Raw genomic sequence first — 15,206 nt, 5'->3', positions numbered from 1 at the left:
AGTTATCACAACATTCGATATTCCGCATATTTTAATATGGTTGGAGTCTGATAACATGATAACACCGATGTTTAAAAGATAACGGAATAAGGATTCAAATGCCGAAGTTTAGATATTTTGATGAGATTTGGTAAAGCTGTTCTTATGTCGCAGTGGTATTTTCTATTTTCCTAATTCAATGTCGTGTAATGAATGCAATATTTCTAAAATAAATGAATATTTTTTAAAAACGTGAATAATATGCTGGATGGATGAAACAGCTTATGTTAAGTTACATTAAATATTAACGGTGCTTAATATATTGCGATTGTTTTTTAATGTTTATAATATGGCCATAATAACGCTATTGATGGACCAAGGGTCTAAAGCTTTAAATAAAACTTGAAATGTTCTTCAATTTCATCCGAATCATAAAGGCTTATCTACACCGCCAACATGGAACCATGCATAATTCTGATAAACGATACCGATACCTCTACCGCTACCGAAAGACGAAGGGATATAACTCGTGTAGATCAGAAATGAACAGCAAACAACTTGTACCCACTGTATATCGCGGATCGACATGGACCACGGGCTTTAAAATGAAATGCATGTCCACCACGTATCGTGGATCGTCGTGGAACACGGTGTCTCGAGTTGAACTATGCCCACCACTAATCGCGGATCGTCACATACCGCGATGCCGAGTGGATACCGTATCAGTCAGCTGATGTCCACGATATATGACGGAACGTCGCGGAATGCCATATCCGGTGGGCGAGTGGGGTCCGCGCTGCCCACGTCCGTGACGGACGCGTGGAAACCGCAAAGTCCACGTAAGCTGTAGTGTATGACAGAGGCTACAGGTAATTCTAGAACTTGATCTTGTAATATACATATGTATATAAATATAAATATACAAAAAAATTGACATCAAGCTGAATAATGAACATTCTGTTTATTAAAACATATAAATATATAAAAGATAATAAAACATGGCTGACTGTAACACATGTTAATGGTTTATTGTATAGGTCTATCTCAATTAAGTTGATATGTGGTCACAAACCTGACTTACTTACGGTTACCTGCCTACTTCAACAAGAATTAAAGCTATGCAAGTTATTAACAATATAACAAGTAATATTTAAAACTGTCAAAAATGTATCAAATACATGTAATGTACAAACAATAAAGCGATTACATGCCATACATGAAATAGTAACTTATATTAAGACTTTAAGTTTAAACCAGGAAACCAGAATTATTATTTATAAATATAAAAATTATCTTTTGCAAATTGAAGATTTTTTTTAATGATGCCCGTTTCCTAATAAGCTGAAATACACTTATAACTATGATGAATGTTAAATATAAGATCTTGTTAAAAAAAAGAAGACAAAAAGTTATGGCATACTATCCTGTTCAGAAATCTCCGGACAATTTGACTGTTTCAATACAAAAACTTATGGCATAAGATCCAGTCCAGGAATCTTCAAACAATTTGATTGTTTCAAGACAAAAACATATGGCAAACCATCTGGTCCAGGAATCTTCAAACATTTTGATTGTTTCAAGACAAAAGTTTATGGCACAATTAATGTTGTAAAAGTGTCTACAAACCGTCTCTATAAAATACTAGAGGGTGATATGGAGTCAAGAATCGTGGTTACAGACAACTTTCAAAAGCAGGAGTATTTGTTTGATGATTTCTGTCTCGTGGGCTTTGTGTACTAAATGGCCTCCTCTCTCAAACAAGAGGACTCGCCTATAGCAGCTATTATCATCTGAAAAGGACAACATTGATGACATTAGTATACCAAACATTTACATTAATTTGCTTTTCAATAAATACACAGTAACAGGTATAAATGTATATACTATCAAATTCAAAACAAATCATAACTTGTGTTCTGTCTTGTTGGGAAAAGAAAAGAGATAGCATGATTTTTTTACTTTTTCCATTTGCATTGGCTTCCATATCAAAAATCTGTGTTCAGTTTAGTTTCTTTAAGGCATGACATTGGTTCTACAGCAACCAGATTGGGAGAATGGATAAACATGAGAGATTTGGAAAATTAACTTAAACCTTTTATTTATTACCTAACAACCATTTTGAAACAAGCAAATATCTTTAGTTTAATATTTGAATTCCTTTTGTTGGCCCAGATGTTCACCCCATGGAGTTTAATGGGGGTGGGAAACAGGAAAATTTATCGGTACTGATTAGCAGCATTAGCAATGTGTTCAAGACTAAAGACAATCCCTTTATTGATAAACTGACTGTAATTACATGTTTACATGTTTCACTAATTTACCAGAGCTAGATTATGTATCAAACTGTATAGCACGATGTGTAATGGAACACGACATGATTGCAACATGTCCTTTTCCTGCTCCTTTAGCAGATAATAATGAAATGATGATAACTTTTATTTATAGAGTTGAAATCATACATAAGTAAAATTCAGATGAAAACTTACATTTCCCTACAGAATCGCCGATAGTGACAGAGTCGCCTCTGTACTCGGTTATCTCCCCTTCTTCGATTCCCATATGATGTGCCATCTCCATGGCAAAATGCCATTCTCCGATCTTATCATTCCGAGTAATAGCCATTATAAAGGGGTGTTTCTTACAGGCAGCAGTTTCAGCATAGGCCTGCATCTAAAGGAAATTGAAAAATTAAATTTATTATAAATATACATTACATTATGTTAATATTTTTTCAAAGATGAAGGTTTAAGACCAGAAGAAAAAAAGTATTACCTTGTTAAAATCAGCATATCTCACACTTTCTACAGCTATGGGGAGTGATGCAAATGCTTCTTCATCCAACATAAATCCTACAGAAAACAGAACCAGCACCTAATCATTTCGGTGAAGTTTTCATTGATTTTTTTAATATGACAAAATATTTTGTACTTACAAAGCGTAAATTTAAAAATTAAATAATTGAAATGTTTTTGTTTGTTTGTTTGTTTTTTGTGCACTGAAGTTTGAAAAAACTCCTCTTCAGTACTTTTCAAGAAATAGTGATAACAATGATTGTTTCTGGACAGACGGACAGACAACAGATGAACCACAGAGGCAGTGCGATTTAAATAGCCATCCATCTGATGATGGTGGGCTAAACAATACAAAATTTAATGTACTTTTTGAATATCAATGCAGACTTACCAGAAATCTTGTAAATGAATGGAAGACATTTGTAAACTGCTGAGTGGAGATATGAGTTCCTCAGGATTGCTGCTAACATTTTGATAGCCACAAATGGACGGAGACTTCTGTAAATCAATTGGTATATATTAGTTTTACTCCTAACAGTATGCTCATTGCACATCTGTTGATTGTAGGAATATTTCTCAGAAATAGTTTCACAGAAGTTTGATTTTTTATTACAGTATGTGATAGTTGTAATATGTAGGGGTATGTACTGTACCCTTCATATCACTTCCAAAAGCCAAATCCATCAATTTCAGGTGAAATTAGAATTACAGTAAAATGCATCAGGAATTAAGACAAGAGGCCTATGGGCCTTAAGGGTCACCTGAGATTTGAAATATTTCAGTTATTTTAAATAACCCTTTTTGGCCCCGCCCATCAGCACCTAGGGGTCAGTCAGGACCAACATGTGCATACCATTAAGCTGTCATCCCATGCTGATTATGTTCAGAAAGTTAGAATTAATTTCAATAGAAATCAAACAAATTATAGTCAAAAATGTGATTTCCCTATATAAACTAGAGTAAAGTTTACCCCCTCCCCAGGGGCAAACTTGAGACCCCTGGGTCATGAAATTCACAATTTTGGTAAAGCACCTTAAGACCCTTCCATATATGAAGAGTGTTTTATTCCATCATATCTCAGAGTAGAGAAGAAGATTTTTGAAATTTAAGTCAATTTGACCCTTTTTAGCTCTGCCCATCAGTCCCTGGGGGTCAGTCAGGGCCAACATGTGCATACCATCAAACTGCCATCACATGCTGATAATGTTAACCAAGTTAGATTGAATTCCATTACAAATCCAACACGATGGACGACGACGGACAAAGGGCGATTAGAATAGGTCACTTGAGACTTTGTCTCAGGTGACCTAAAAATGTTAATGACCCATTAGATCACTGCCATAGGTCAGTAAGAGCCCTGCTTTATGTCTGATCTCGATATCCTCTATAATTATTAAACCATTAAATCAAAGATGGTAGCCACCTAAACCTCTGATCCTGTTGTCTGGATCATTACCCAATTAGGTTCAATTCAGACTAGTTTCATAATATCATAACAAAACATTGAACAATTTAGAGGTACTGAAGTTGATTTTGATTCTTGGTCAGATTATTTTTCTTATTGCAATAAACTTGACCTTTGACTCCTTGACCTTGCATGAACACTGGTCATTTTGATAATTGACTATTACTGCATTTGAGGAGTGAACCAATTTTTTATACACAAAAACTGAGGGAAACCCCTTGAACCCCATCAGCTGTACATTTGTACTTTAAAAACTGATGCCTAATTTCTTTCTTTCTTTTCTTTTTCCTTTTTTAATTTAACCTCTGAACTTAACCTGTAACCTTGAACTTTTTTAAAACCATATAGTCTCAATATTCATCATGATTAAAAACCTGCAAAATCTATACCACTGAACAACATTGATGGGTAATTTGACCTTTGATTCTTAAATGGATTTGAACTTGGGAACTAGGGTCTTAATTATAAGAATTCAAAATTCCTATACTGTACCTTTTTACAAATCGTTTTTTCATTTTGATTTTCAAATTCATTATTAATTTCAAACTGAACCATTGACCTTTCTGACCTTGATATTTTGAAAGTGCAAATTGACTTCATTAATGAGATGTCTCACTTTTAAAAGTTTCCAATTTTACCTTGACCTTAAACTTGTAGTGGGTCTTATGTCTCCTCCAATTCCTAATGTGTAAAATTTGGTCATAAATCTCTAATATCCATAGATAGTTCATACAAGTGGAGATAACTCTTTTCTGCAATACAGGTTTCAAAAACTTAAGTCAATATACATCTGCAACCAATCTTAAATAAGTTTACTAATGATCTCAAAATATTTAGAGATAATGTCTGTTTCACATGTAAAATTAACAAATGATCTTTCTTATAAATGATTTAATACTGATTGGGGTTTTAAATCAAAGTACTGGAAGTACTGTAAACGAACATTATTGTTTAATGCAAAATCGGTAATCTTCTAAGTTTTAAGTTGATAAATTTACTGATATCGGTTTAGGAATTAATTGCAAATAATTTGAAATATTTGCAGCTGTTCTGATTTGATTGTACACGTGCATGTTTCTGTAAGGTCCTAATTGAAATTGGAAGTTTGTTGATCTATCTTGGATCGATGAAAATAAAATATGTCTTCTTTCTTTCGGGAAGGCATCATCAGTTATAATACAGCCAGGACTCTGTGACCTTATTGATGCCAACTTCTAATATGCACTAAATTTAGGCTAGTTCCATCGTTACATAGTTGTATTTCAACTTAATATGATGAAACACACATAAAGAATTACTGAAAACCAAAACCAGAGCTGCTAATCAAGGCCCGAATTAAGAATGTATCTAAGAATGAAACTGTACTCAAGCATTTATGGTACTTCAAAACAAAACAAAACTGACTCCTTTTGTTCAGGAATCATTTGATGTTAATAAATCTGTATATGAGAAGATAAACTTCTGGTATAATTACAGTATTGTAAACAATGTGATAAAGAATAACAACCAGATAAAGACTATCTTCATCGAATAATTCAGCAAACAGGAAAAGAAAACTTCCAGATTCATTTTCAACTTCAAACCTGATCACAAAGATTACAGTCCATTCGATGGGACGACACATTCCCTATTTATTGTCCTTTTCCAATGTTGATCATCCAATCATACTGAACCACACAATTCAGCAATGTAATTGCACAAATCACACCTTTATGTGGAGAGAACATTTTTGGGGGTGTTATAATATTCCATAACTGTATGCAAATTGTGAAGCATTCCATATCTATAACTATATATATACAGTACGTGTATATATTTACACATATCAAAATTGGAATGACACAGGAGATTTGCAAGTTTAATCATCAGTCATGGGAGGTTTATGTAAAATGTTATATTTATCGGGGTAATTAGTAATTTTGAGAATATATTTATGAAGCTCTATTCTGTACATTCTACCAGTGCTTAGAGAATGGACACAATTATATGCTCTCCAATGTCAAAATTAATCATATGTAAAATATTAGGGGTTTATACGCCATTCTAGGCCTGATTGCCGTCATAGTAAAATTACCAAAATTGACTTGAAATCAATATTTTTAAGAGAATGATCTATGACTTGAATATTTCATAAAGATAATGTAATACATCGTTTATTCACTTCATTCAGATCTTCAGACACCACATAATTTGTGAAGTCATATATAGAAATATATGAACCATTTTGTTATTGATTTATAGTTCACACAAGTAAGCACTAGATGTAGGCAGTAAGTATATGTACCGCTATCTACTGGCATGACTTTGAGTACAGTAAACTACACTCGCTTTGTGGATATTGACAGGATAACATATACTTACATACTAATTCAATTTTAGAATTGTAACTGAAATCTTGTAACAGAATGGCACAAATAGTCATCTGAACATTTGTTGTATTTTCAGTTTATCAATTCATTGATTACTCCGTGTTTGAAGTATGGTGTAGTGAGAATTTCAAGCCTTGATCATGACTTGATGAAAATTTTAAATTAACAAATTATTAAAATGAATTTGTTTGAAAAATAACACAAGTTCCACAGCAATATCATATAGAGAATCAATCACAATATATCAAAAGTTATAAAACTACAAATAACAATTAACGGCTGAATATCAAATTAAGTGAATACCACAAGTATTTTTGCATTTGTTTTTAGATAATCCGGATTTCCGTTTTCCGGCTTAAAAAAAACGAGAAGTATTTTAATTGCCGTTATAGTTGAATTACCAAAATGGACATGAAATCAGTATTTTAAAAAAAAGAATGATCTATGACTTGAATATTTCATAAAAATAATTTTATACATCGTTTATTCACTTCATTCAGATCTTCAGACACTGCATAATTTGTGAAGTCATAAATGTATATAGAAATATATGAACCATTTTTGTTATTGATTTATAGTTCACACAAGTAAGCACTAGATGTAAGCAGTACGTATATGTACCGCTATCTACCGGCATGACGGAGTACAGTAGACTACACTCGCTTTGTGGATATTGACAGTATAACATATATTTACATACTACATTGTAATTCAATTTTAGAATTATAACTGAAATCTTGTAACAGCATGGCACAAATAGTCATCTGAACATATGTTGTATATTGAAAAATTATTTAGGTAAATATATATTAACTCATTTGCTTGACTTTTAGAATTGTAACTGAAATCTTGTAACAGCATGGCACAAATAGTCATCTGAACATGTGTTGTATATTGAAAAATTATTTAGGTAAATATTAACTCATTTGCTTGACTTCAATTTTCAATTTATCAATTCATTGATTACTCCGTGTTTGAAGTATGGTGTAGCGAGAATTTCAAGTCTTGATCATGACTTGATGAACGTTCTAAATTAACAAATTATCAAGATGAATTTGTTTGAAAAATAACACAAGTTCCACAGCAATATTATATAGAGAATCGATCACACTATTTCAGAAGTTATAAAACTACAAATAACAATTAATGGCTGAATATCAAATTAAAGTGAATATCACAAGTCTTTTTGCATTTGTTTTTAGATAATCCGGATTTCCGTTTTCCGTCTTTGAAAAAAAAAATACGTAGGCGTATTGCATAGTAAACGTAGCCATGTGTACATATGTAACAGCTGATTTCAATCAGTTTGACTTAACATGAACTTAACACCGTCTCAGTAGTTCGTCACAATCGAAAATTTGATCGTGAATTCGGTATTTTGCAAATTCTTTCAAAATACTTCCAGGTAAAGGGTCTCTATACACACACCAAAGATTAATAGATCCTATATTGGGTCCAATCTCTCGTAAAAATATCGATTTGGGTCCACTATCGGCCATTTCGGTAATTCAACTCAACGACAATCGGGCCGCGATTCGCAAATGAAAAATTAATTTAAAATTCGTAAACCTCTAATATTTTACATATGATACAATTAGGCATTGAAAAACATATATGTGGGTCAATTCTCTGAAAATAATGCCAATTTATATTATAATTAAGCCCCAATTTTCTTCGTTTCGGTATTTCCAAGTCTGCTTCACCTGTGGTCCGTTTCAGTAAATATTCTCGACTTTGCCGAAATAAAAACAAGCTATATAATTATTCATTTTAAACATGACAACTGCCGACCACACGTATCTAAAAATGTTATTGTTGATATCATCTGAACATTGCCGTAGTTATCTGTCACTTCGATTGTAAACCCATTGCCAAAGTCATGGAAGAATCGACCAATCAAATTGGTTTAACGTTTGAATTCCGTAATCTTGCAGTTACCTCCCTTACAACAGTAAATACGTTCCAAGTATCGCCTACAACAACCAATCCCGTGCACATGGCAACAAGATATTATCATTTGCATTTGATTTATTGGTCGTTTTCGTCAAAGGAAAATGGAATATGGAAATCGATGACAATGTTAACGCTATGACCAGTCACCCTGACCACAAATGCCACCTAGTATCTACCTTTCTCGCAAACATGTACAGTAACCTATAGTATGATACAATGTATCGTCTCGTATGCCGTTATTGATATATTTTTTTCTCTTAATTATAGAAATACTCATCTAGTTGATAATGATGTAACATTCTAGAATATATATATTACACATTTAAGTAAATCGCGGACATATTTGCAGACCTATGCTATAATGTCAGCCGTTTTGGAATGAACACGGAAGAGCAAAACTTTCTAAACATCCGGAGACGAATGCGCCTGCGCAATATTTGTTTACATAAATATATTGACCTGGAGTTATTCACAAAGTTCAGGTTCATTTAGTCTTCACATTTCGCTAGAGTTATGTATTTCTCAAATCGTATGCATCTTGAAAACATCTACTGAATACATTTCAACATTTTCGGTAATACTACTACATAAAACGAAGATGTTTTTGCCAGTAAATTATTTGAAGCGTAAGGCAATGGGGCCAGCCATATTTCATTGAAACAGACAGTAGATGGCGTATTGGTGAATGTGGCTACCAAATATGGTCATATTTCTCAGTCCAGTTCTTGATGGCAATAACCGAACATTAATGTTCGTTTAAAAAGGCCTTTATATTGCCTCAGGCCACAATTATACTTAGTTGATGTAAACAAATGTAGAACAAATGGAAATTTCAGGACTGTTACTAAGTATTTTTTACTGTCTTAGCTATTGCAGATATGTGCATAATGTCAACATAGATTTGTAGTACAACATTTATTCTAGTAGAATTTTGTTTTGACACAGTCCCATGTTTATTTGTGCGACAGGACACATACTAGTACATTGTATTATGAGGCTCGAATAGAGGTAGTTTACAATTCAATTATTTTTTCTTGTTCCTTTTGGTAGTAACATATCATAGGGAAATAAATTGTGATCTGAAGCCTTTATACTCCTCACCGATGGTGTCTTTTTGAAAGAGGGTTTAGAATAACAGATGATTTGACAAGGTGAAGGTCAGATGCTGCCTTGTAGCCCAGCCAGGTCCCTGCACTGTGACCCATCAGCACATCGACCCTGTCAGGAAGATGTACATTGCATGTGTATCAAATCAAGATTTTATCTGAAGGCAATGTCAGAGATGAGTACAGCACATTTTAAATGCTCTATCATCAAATGAATGTGTTCCATTAGCAATGTCAGTAAATACTAAACAGCATGTCTCAAAGACATATTTCATTACTCGGGTAATTCATAATAATCCTAGATTTACTTAATACAATTTAGTGAACAGAAAGGTACAGTTAACTTAAAGAGTAAAAGATTAACTGGGTATCAAAGTACTCATACAATTTTATCAATACCTAGTGATTGCCAAGGCATCCAGTATGGTAGTCAGCATGTGATATTTCCCTTCTGTGCTGTAGTCAAGGCGGTATATATCCTGTCTAAGAAGTCTGCTTTTTCCATTTCCTGTAACATTAACAAGTGTTTAGAAAAGATTACATTTCATTCATCTGAATATAAAAGAGGCCCAATGTGCCTGTGTAGCTCCCTGTTTATAATGCAAGTTTAAGTTTATCTAGGTCATTACATGAGGATGATGAAATGATAACCACTTTATTCAAGTATAAGTCTAGACTAGGCTAAGATAATAATAATAACAATAAACTAGAAAATAGAAATAAATGCCCCTACTGCCACTTGACACCCCGAAACACAGTCTGGTGAGGATCACATCAAGAGTTTCTGAGATTAGCTACATTTAATTATATCAAATTGGGACGGAACGGGACTGGACAAGATGGGATGGACACAGGTAACACTACAGGCCCCCAATTTCATGGCAGGGGCATAAAAACATATTAAACATGTTTCATCTTGATGACCCCAACAGTCGTTTGATACCTACAGTTGATTGCACTTTGTTATGCTACGTCACTTGCGATCAACTGTCAGTATCTGATGATGCCTGACAGAAGGCCAAGGTCATTCATTTTAACAAGTATACTGGGTACTGCTAAAACAATACATGTCCCTTACCGGTCACCGCTAAAATAGTAACATTGACCTTGACCTGCAGAAACTCTGACTTGTTCGATACGGTCATTTTTTCGATCAACTTCTCCAAACCGAACCCTCTGTAAACCGAACAAATATCCATGTCCCATACATGTTCGGTTTATAGAGGTTCCACTGTATTATGAGTCCTTTATCATTGTGTGAACTTCGATCAAAGCCCTCAATGAATGACGTTGGTGTTACATATGTACAAGACAGTCGAAGAGAAAACCTATACATACAGTCTCCAGTTTCATCATAAGGGAGATAACAAGTTGATAGTCCTTTATCCCAGCATACTTAACTGACCTACCTGGTACAGCATGACCCCTGGACTCATTGTTAAAGGGAAGAAGTTGTTTAAAGATTTCAAACATAGATGAATCTTGTAACATTTGAAAGTAGATCGGAGTTGTTCAGTTATACAAACAAACTTGGAAGCCCTTCATCTCAGCAAACTACTGACTCTGGGCCTCTTTTTTTAACTCATCTGACTCCTGTGACCTTGAACTGAGAGATTGCTTAATAACAGAGTACTGTTGTTGCCAGATACTAGTAACTAATATTATATTCTGTATAATATCGAACTATGTTCTGTATATACTAAAATAAACATCAATAAGCCAAGTAGGTCAAGGTCATTCATTTGAACAAACTTGGCAATTATTCAAACAGAAAAATTAATACCAGCAAATACCACAATACTGCATAAGCTCACTTATCTTTCAGGTAGGTGAACTATAAGTACAGCTGAAATAAATATTTCTTAACACCTTCTTTTATAAATTACAAATACAATTAACAATTTAGTGACCAAAAAGTGAGGCTATATAGATACTTTCTGTATAGGTGTAAAATTGATGTTTACCGGGAAAGTTCAATCCAACCACTCTGATATTATGGCCTGCCAGTTTTCTTCCTATAACCTCAAAGTCCCGGGAGGATCCAGGTTCTCCGTGGACGGCAACAACAAGCGGAGTGTGGGGTGTCATATTGAACGGACGAACATCCCAAATACCCACATCTACTGTCATCCTCTCCCCAGGAGTTCGGGTTTGGAATGAGACCGGTAAGGTATAATATTGTTCATTGTCTAAGCTAGAAACAAGTCCTCTTACTAATAAATGATTTTGAACTCTGTTGAAACATTTATTTCCCGACAGGAGCAATCGTACCACTACTGATGATGTTGGATTTCTTAACAGCATCTTTTTATTGTGTTGTAGATTGTCTTTTAGGCATGCTCACCATATCTTGAAACAGAACATCTGAAAAAAAATTATAGACACATACCTAGTAATCAATACTCTGCTTCAACAATTTAATCTTCCACTTGTACAGTAATAAAATACATTACTGTGCCTCCTTGGGATTAGCTCCAGACTAAATTTGCATAAAATCATTGTATCATAACTCTGCTATATTAAAAGGATCAAAGCAAGTACCTCTGGCTTACTAGTCTAATGTACAATAATTAAGGGATCGAACCATTGACCTCAGCTGGCTTAGTCTAAGTTGGTTACGATGATTCAGGGATCTAACCAGGGACCTCTGGCTTACTAGTCTAAGGTTCAACTGATAGAGCTAAAGGGAACTTTGCTCACATGGCTTAGTATAAAGGATTAATGGAAAATTACTATTTGGAGTTTTCATGTTGACATTATGTTAGTGATACAATGTACATTGGGAATGGTAGGTATACAATATTTCTAACAGAGGTGATTTAATTCACTGATGCATTAGTGAATCATGATGTAGGTTTTGCATTGATGCATTGTTAGTATGTTAATTACTATTATTGTGATACCAAAATTTACCAATTTGGGGCTTTAGGCAAGTCAAGCATAACCATCATAAAACCCTTACAGCAATGAGAAGGATAGATCTGAAGACCAGTGCTAAAATTCATTAGAATACTTAAGAACATGAGTATAACAGGGTGGAACAATACATCCATCAAATAGCAGTATTATATATATCTTACATTGAAATAAGATATATGCATCACCTTATACACCATATGAGTGGTTAAATGGCATGCTGTAACCCTCACCATTCACTACAGTAGTCACTGTTTAATTTTCTAACAGTTTAAAAAAACAAGTAAATCAAGAATTTAAACACAACTTGATATCATGCTTATAAAGCCTATCAAGTTTGAAAGAAATCTATAGAAAACGATAGGAGATCTCTGTACAAGGACACAAGAAATAAAGAAAGGACATAACTTTTGCAAAAGTGATCTACCCAAAATGCCTTTCCTGGAAACACTTGTAAATGATTTTAATTTTATGATTTTAAAGTCTACCACAAGCGTTTGAAGTTCTGACTGTAAACTCTTCTTCTTCTTCTTCTTGGTACGACCTCCGTCAAAAATGACGATTACGGTTAATTTGTTGGTTGGATGCTGTTAAAAAAGTGAGGGAATTTAGTTACAGTGAGAGGTTTTTTTTTTATTAAGTTTTTTTTTTTAGTGGAAACTATAAGATGAAAACATGTGGGTGTGTTTACGGTGAGATCATCAAGGGCTGCATTGTGTATATATGTGCCTTGAAGATCTCTAGTGTAGTGCATTGTACTGCTGCCACCGGGAGGAGGTTCCATTGTGTTATTGTGTGTGGGAAAAAGGAGTATTTGTATGTGTCATTGGTGGCAGATAGGTGTCTGAAGGTGTAGGGGTGTGTTTGCCTTGTCCTAGGGTCTGCTGGGTGCATGATGCCATGTGGGTCTATTGCGACATGATGGTGAATGATTTTGTATAGTAGTATAAGTCTGGTCTTGAGTCTGCTTGTTTGAAGTGTGGGCCAATTGAGTTTGTCCATCATGTCTTGTACTGAACTTGTGTTGTGGTATCTGTTTTGTACGTATCGTGCTACTCTGCGTTGTATTTTTTCTATCTGGTTGATTTGGTTTGTGTTGTGCGGGTCCCATATGGAAGAGCAGTATTCTAGTTTGGGTCTCACTAGGGCTTTGTATGCGTGTTCTTTTATATGTTGTGAGTTTATTTTCAGGTTGCGTTTTAGGAAGCCTAGTGATCTGTTGGCGTTTGCAGTGATGTTGTTGATGTGTGTGTTCCATTTGAGATTTTTCTGTAATGTGAGTCCTAGATATTTGCTGGCGTCGCAGTGTTGCAGTGTGTGGGCGTGCAGTTTGTAGTTGTATGTTGTTTTGGTGCGTTTGTTTGAAGTGGATATGATATTGCATTTGTTTGGGTGAAATTTCATGAGCAATGCAGTCTTGTTCCCACTGTCCTGCTGCGTTTATGTCTTGTTGTAATTTGTGTGCGTCGTCTGTGTTGTGGATTGTCTTGTAGATGATGCTATCGTCGGCGAAGAGTCTGAGAGTGCTGTGTTTGATGTAGTCTGGTAGGTTGTTAATGTATATGAGGAAGAGTATGGGGCCCAAACAGGTTCCTTGAGGTACTCCTGAAGATATAATAGTATAATACCATATAAAAAATAAGGTATTCTTTTTTTATAGTAAATACCCTTATTTTTTATATGGTATTATATCACAATTTCATACATGCCATATTTTTGGGAGACCAATAAGGGAGATTGATGATTATTTTAAGGGAATTTTGCCTAAAATAAGGGAGATTTGTGCGCGACATAAATATCGACATTTTTACTCAAATTTTTAGCAATTGACTAATTTTGAAAGTGATAAAGAATAGTTGTATTTATTTTAGATATTAATCATATTGTATATGCAAACAACAAAAAGTTGTATAAGGTAAAAAATGCAATAAGTATACATTCAGATTCTGATGATATGAATTTTTTTCCGATTTTTTTTATGCAACACAAAAAGTTTCACAGCTTTATGCATATTGCATAACCCATGAATTTACAGTCAGAACTTCAAACGCCTGTGAGTCTACCAAGTTTTAAAGAAATCGAGGATTGTACATGAGAATTCAGTAAGTACAAAAAGTAAAGATGCTACAAAATACAAAAACTAAATTTTATAGTAAATGTTATGGATTATAAACACAGGATAACAAATAGTTTACATACCCGGTAATAAATTGTAAATAATTATTTAATTTCGTCATATTATATAGATTCTTACATGTATCATTCTGTTGTAAGAATACCTTGCCATGCAGTGCCGTGCTTCGAACTAGCGAACTCTCGCTGAGTCGCTTTTACACTGTTCCTGTCCATATTCTAGGTGACAACAGATAATTATTAAGTCAATATTAGTCAAATAGAATATGCTTTGATTGTTGACTGTTACTTACTTGTCATCGAGCTTGGGAGCCTCTCTAACCAGAGGTGAAATCACCTTTTAATCAATAGGCCTATTCATTTCAAGACAGACAACTGTCAGGGTTACCACTCGGAACTCCTCGGATGTAACTGCGCAAGTCTGTGCAGCACAGCCGAGGAGTTCCGACTGGTGGGTTACCCCGACCTCTATCGAGACTCGTCTAAAAATAGG

General features: G+C 34.3%; 1 protein-coding gene across 5 annotated transcripts; it reads right to left on the bottom strand.

The window, feature by feature from the left end:
- Window positions 1-921: 921 nt before the first annotated feature.
- Window positions 922-15,161, bottom strand: LOC117336209. Of its 5 annotated transcripts, none has more exons than XM_033896660.1 (8): window positions 15,007-15,136; window positions 11,629-12,028; window positions 10,064-10,172; window positions 9,660-9,776; window positions 3,163-3,269; window positions 2,752-2,828; window positions 2,466-2,649; window positions 922-1,769 (listed from the first exon to the last, which is right to left on the bottom strand). In XM_033896660.1, exons 2-8 carry the CDS (start codon window positions 11,966-11,968, stop codon window positions 1,639-1,641), a joined length of 1,065 nt encoding a protein of 354 aa, XP_033752551.1. In that variant the 5' UTR covers window positions 11,969-12,028; window positions 15,007-15,136; the 3' UTR covers window positions 922-1,638. The 5 variants fall into 5 exon arrangements, 4 of the variants coding, with proteins under 4 accessions (XP_033752551.1, XP_033752554.1, XP_033752553.1 ...); XM_033896663.1 differs by having other exon boundaries at window positions 11,936-12,028; XM_033896662.1 differs by lacking the exon at window positions 11,629-12,028 and having other exon boundaries at window positions 15,007-15,143.
- Window positions 15,162-15,206: the final 45 nt, after the last annotated feature.

The sequence above is a fragment of the Pecten maximus genome, chromosome 10 (assembly GCF_902652985.1).
Source record: "Pecten maximus chromosome 10, xPecMax1.1, whole genome shotgun sequence".
Classification (NCBI taxonomy): domain Eukaryota; kingdom Metazoa; phylum Mollusca; class Bivalvia; order Pectinida; family Pectinidae; genus Pecten; species Pecten maximus.
This window is presented reverse-complemented; position numbering and strand designations above follow the sequence as displayed.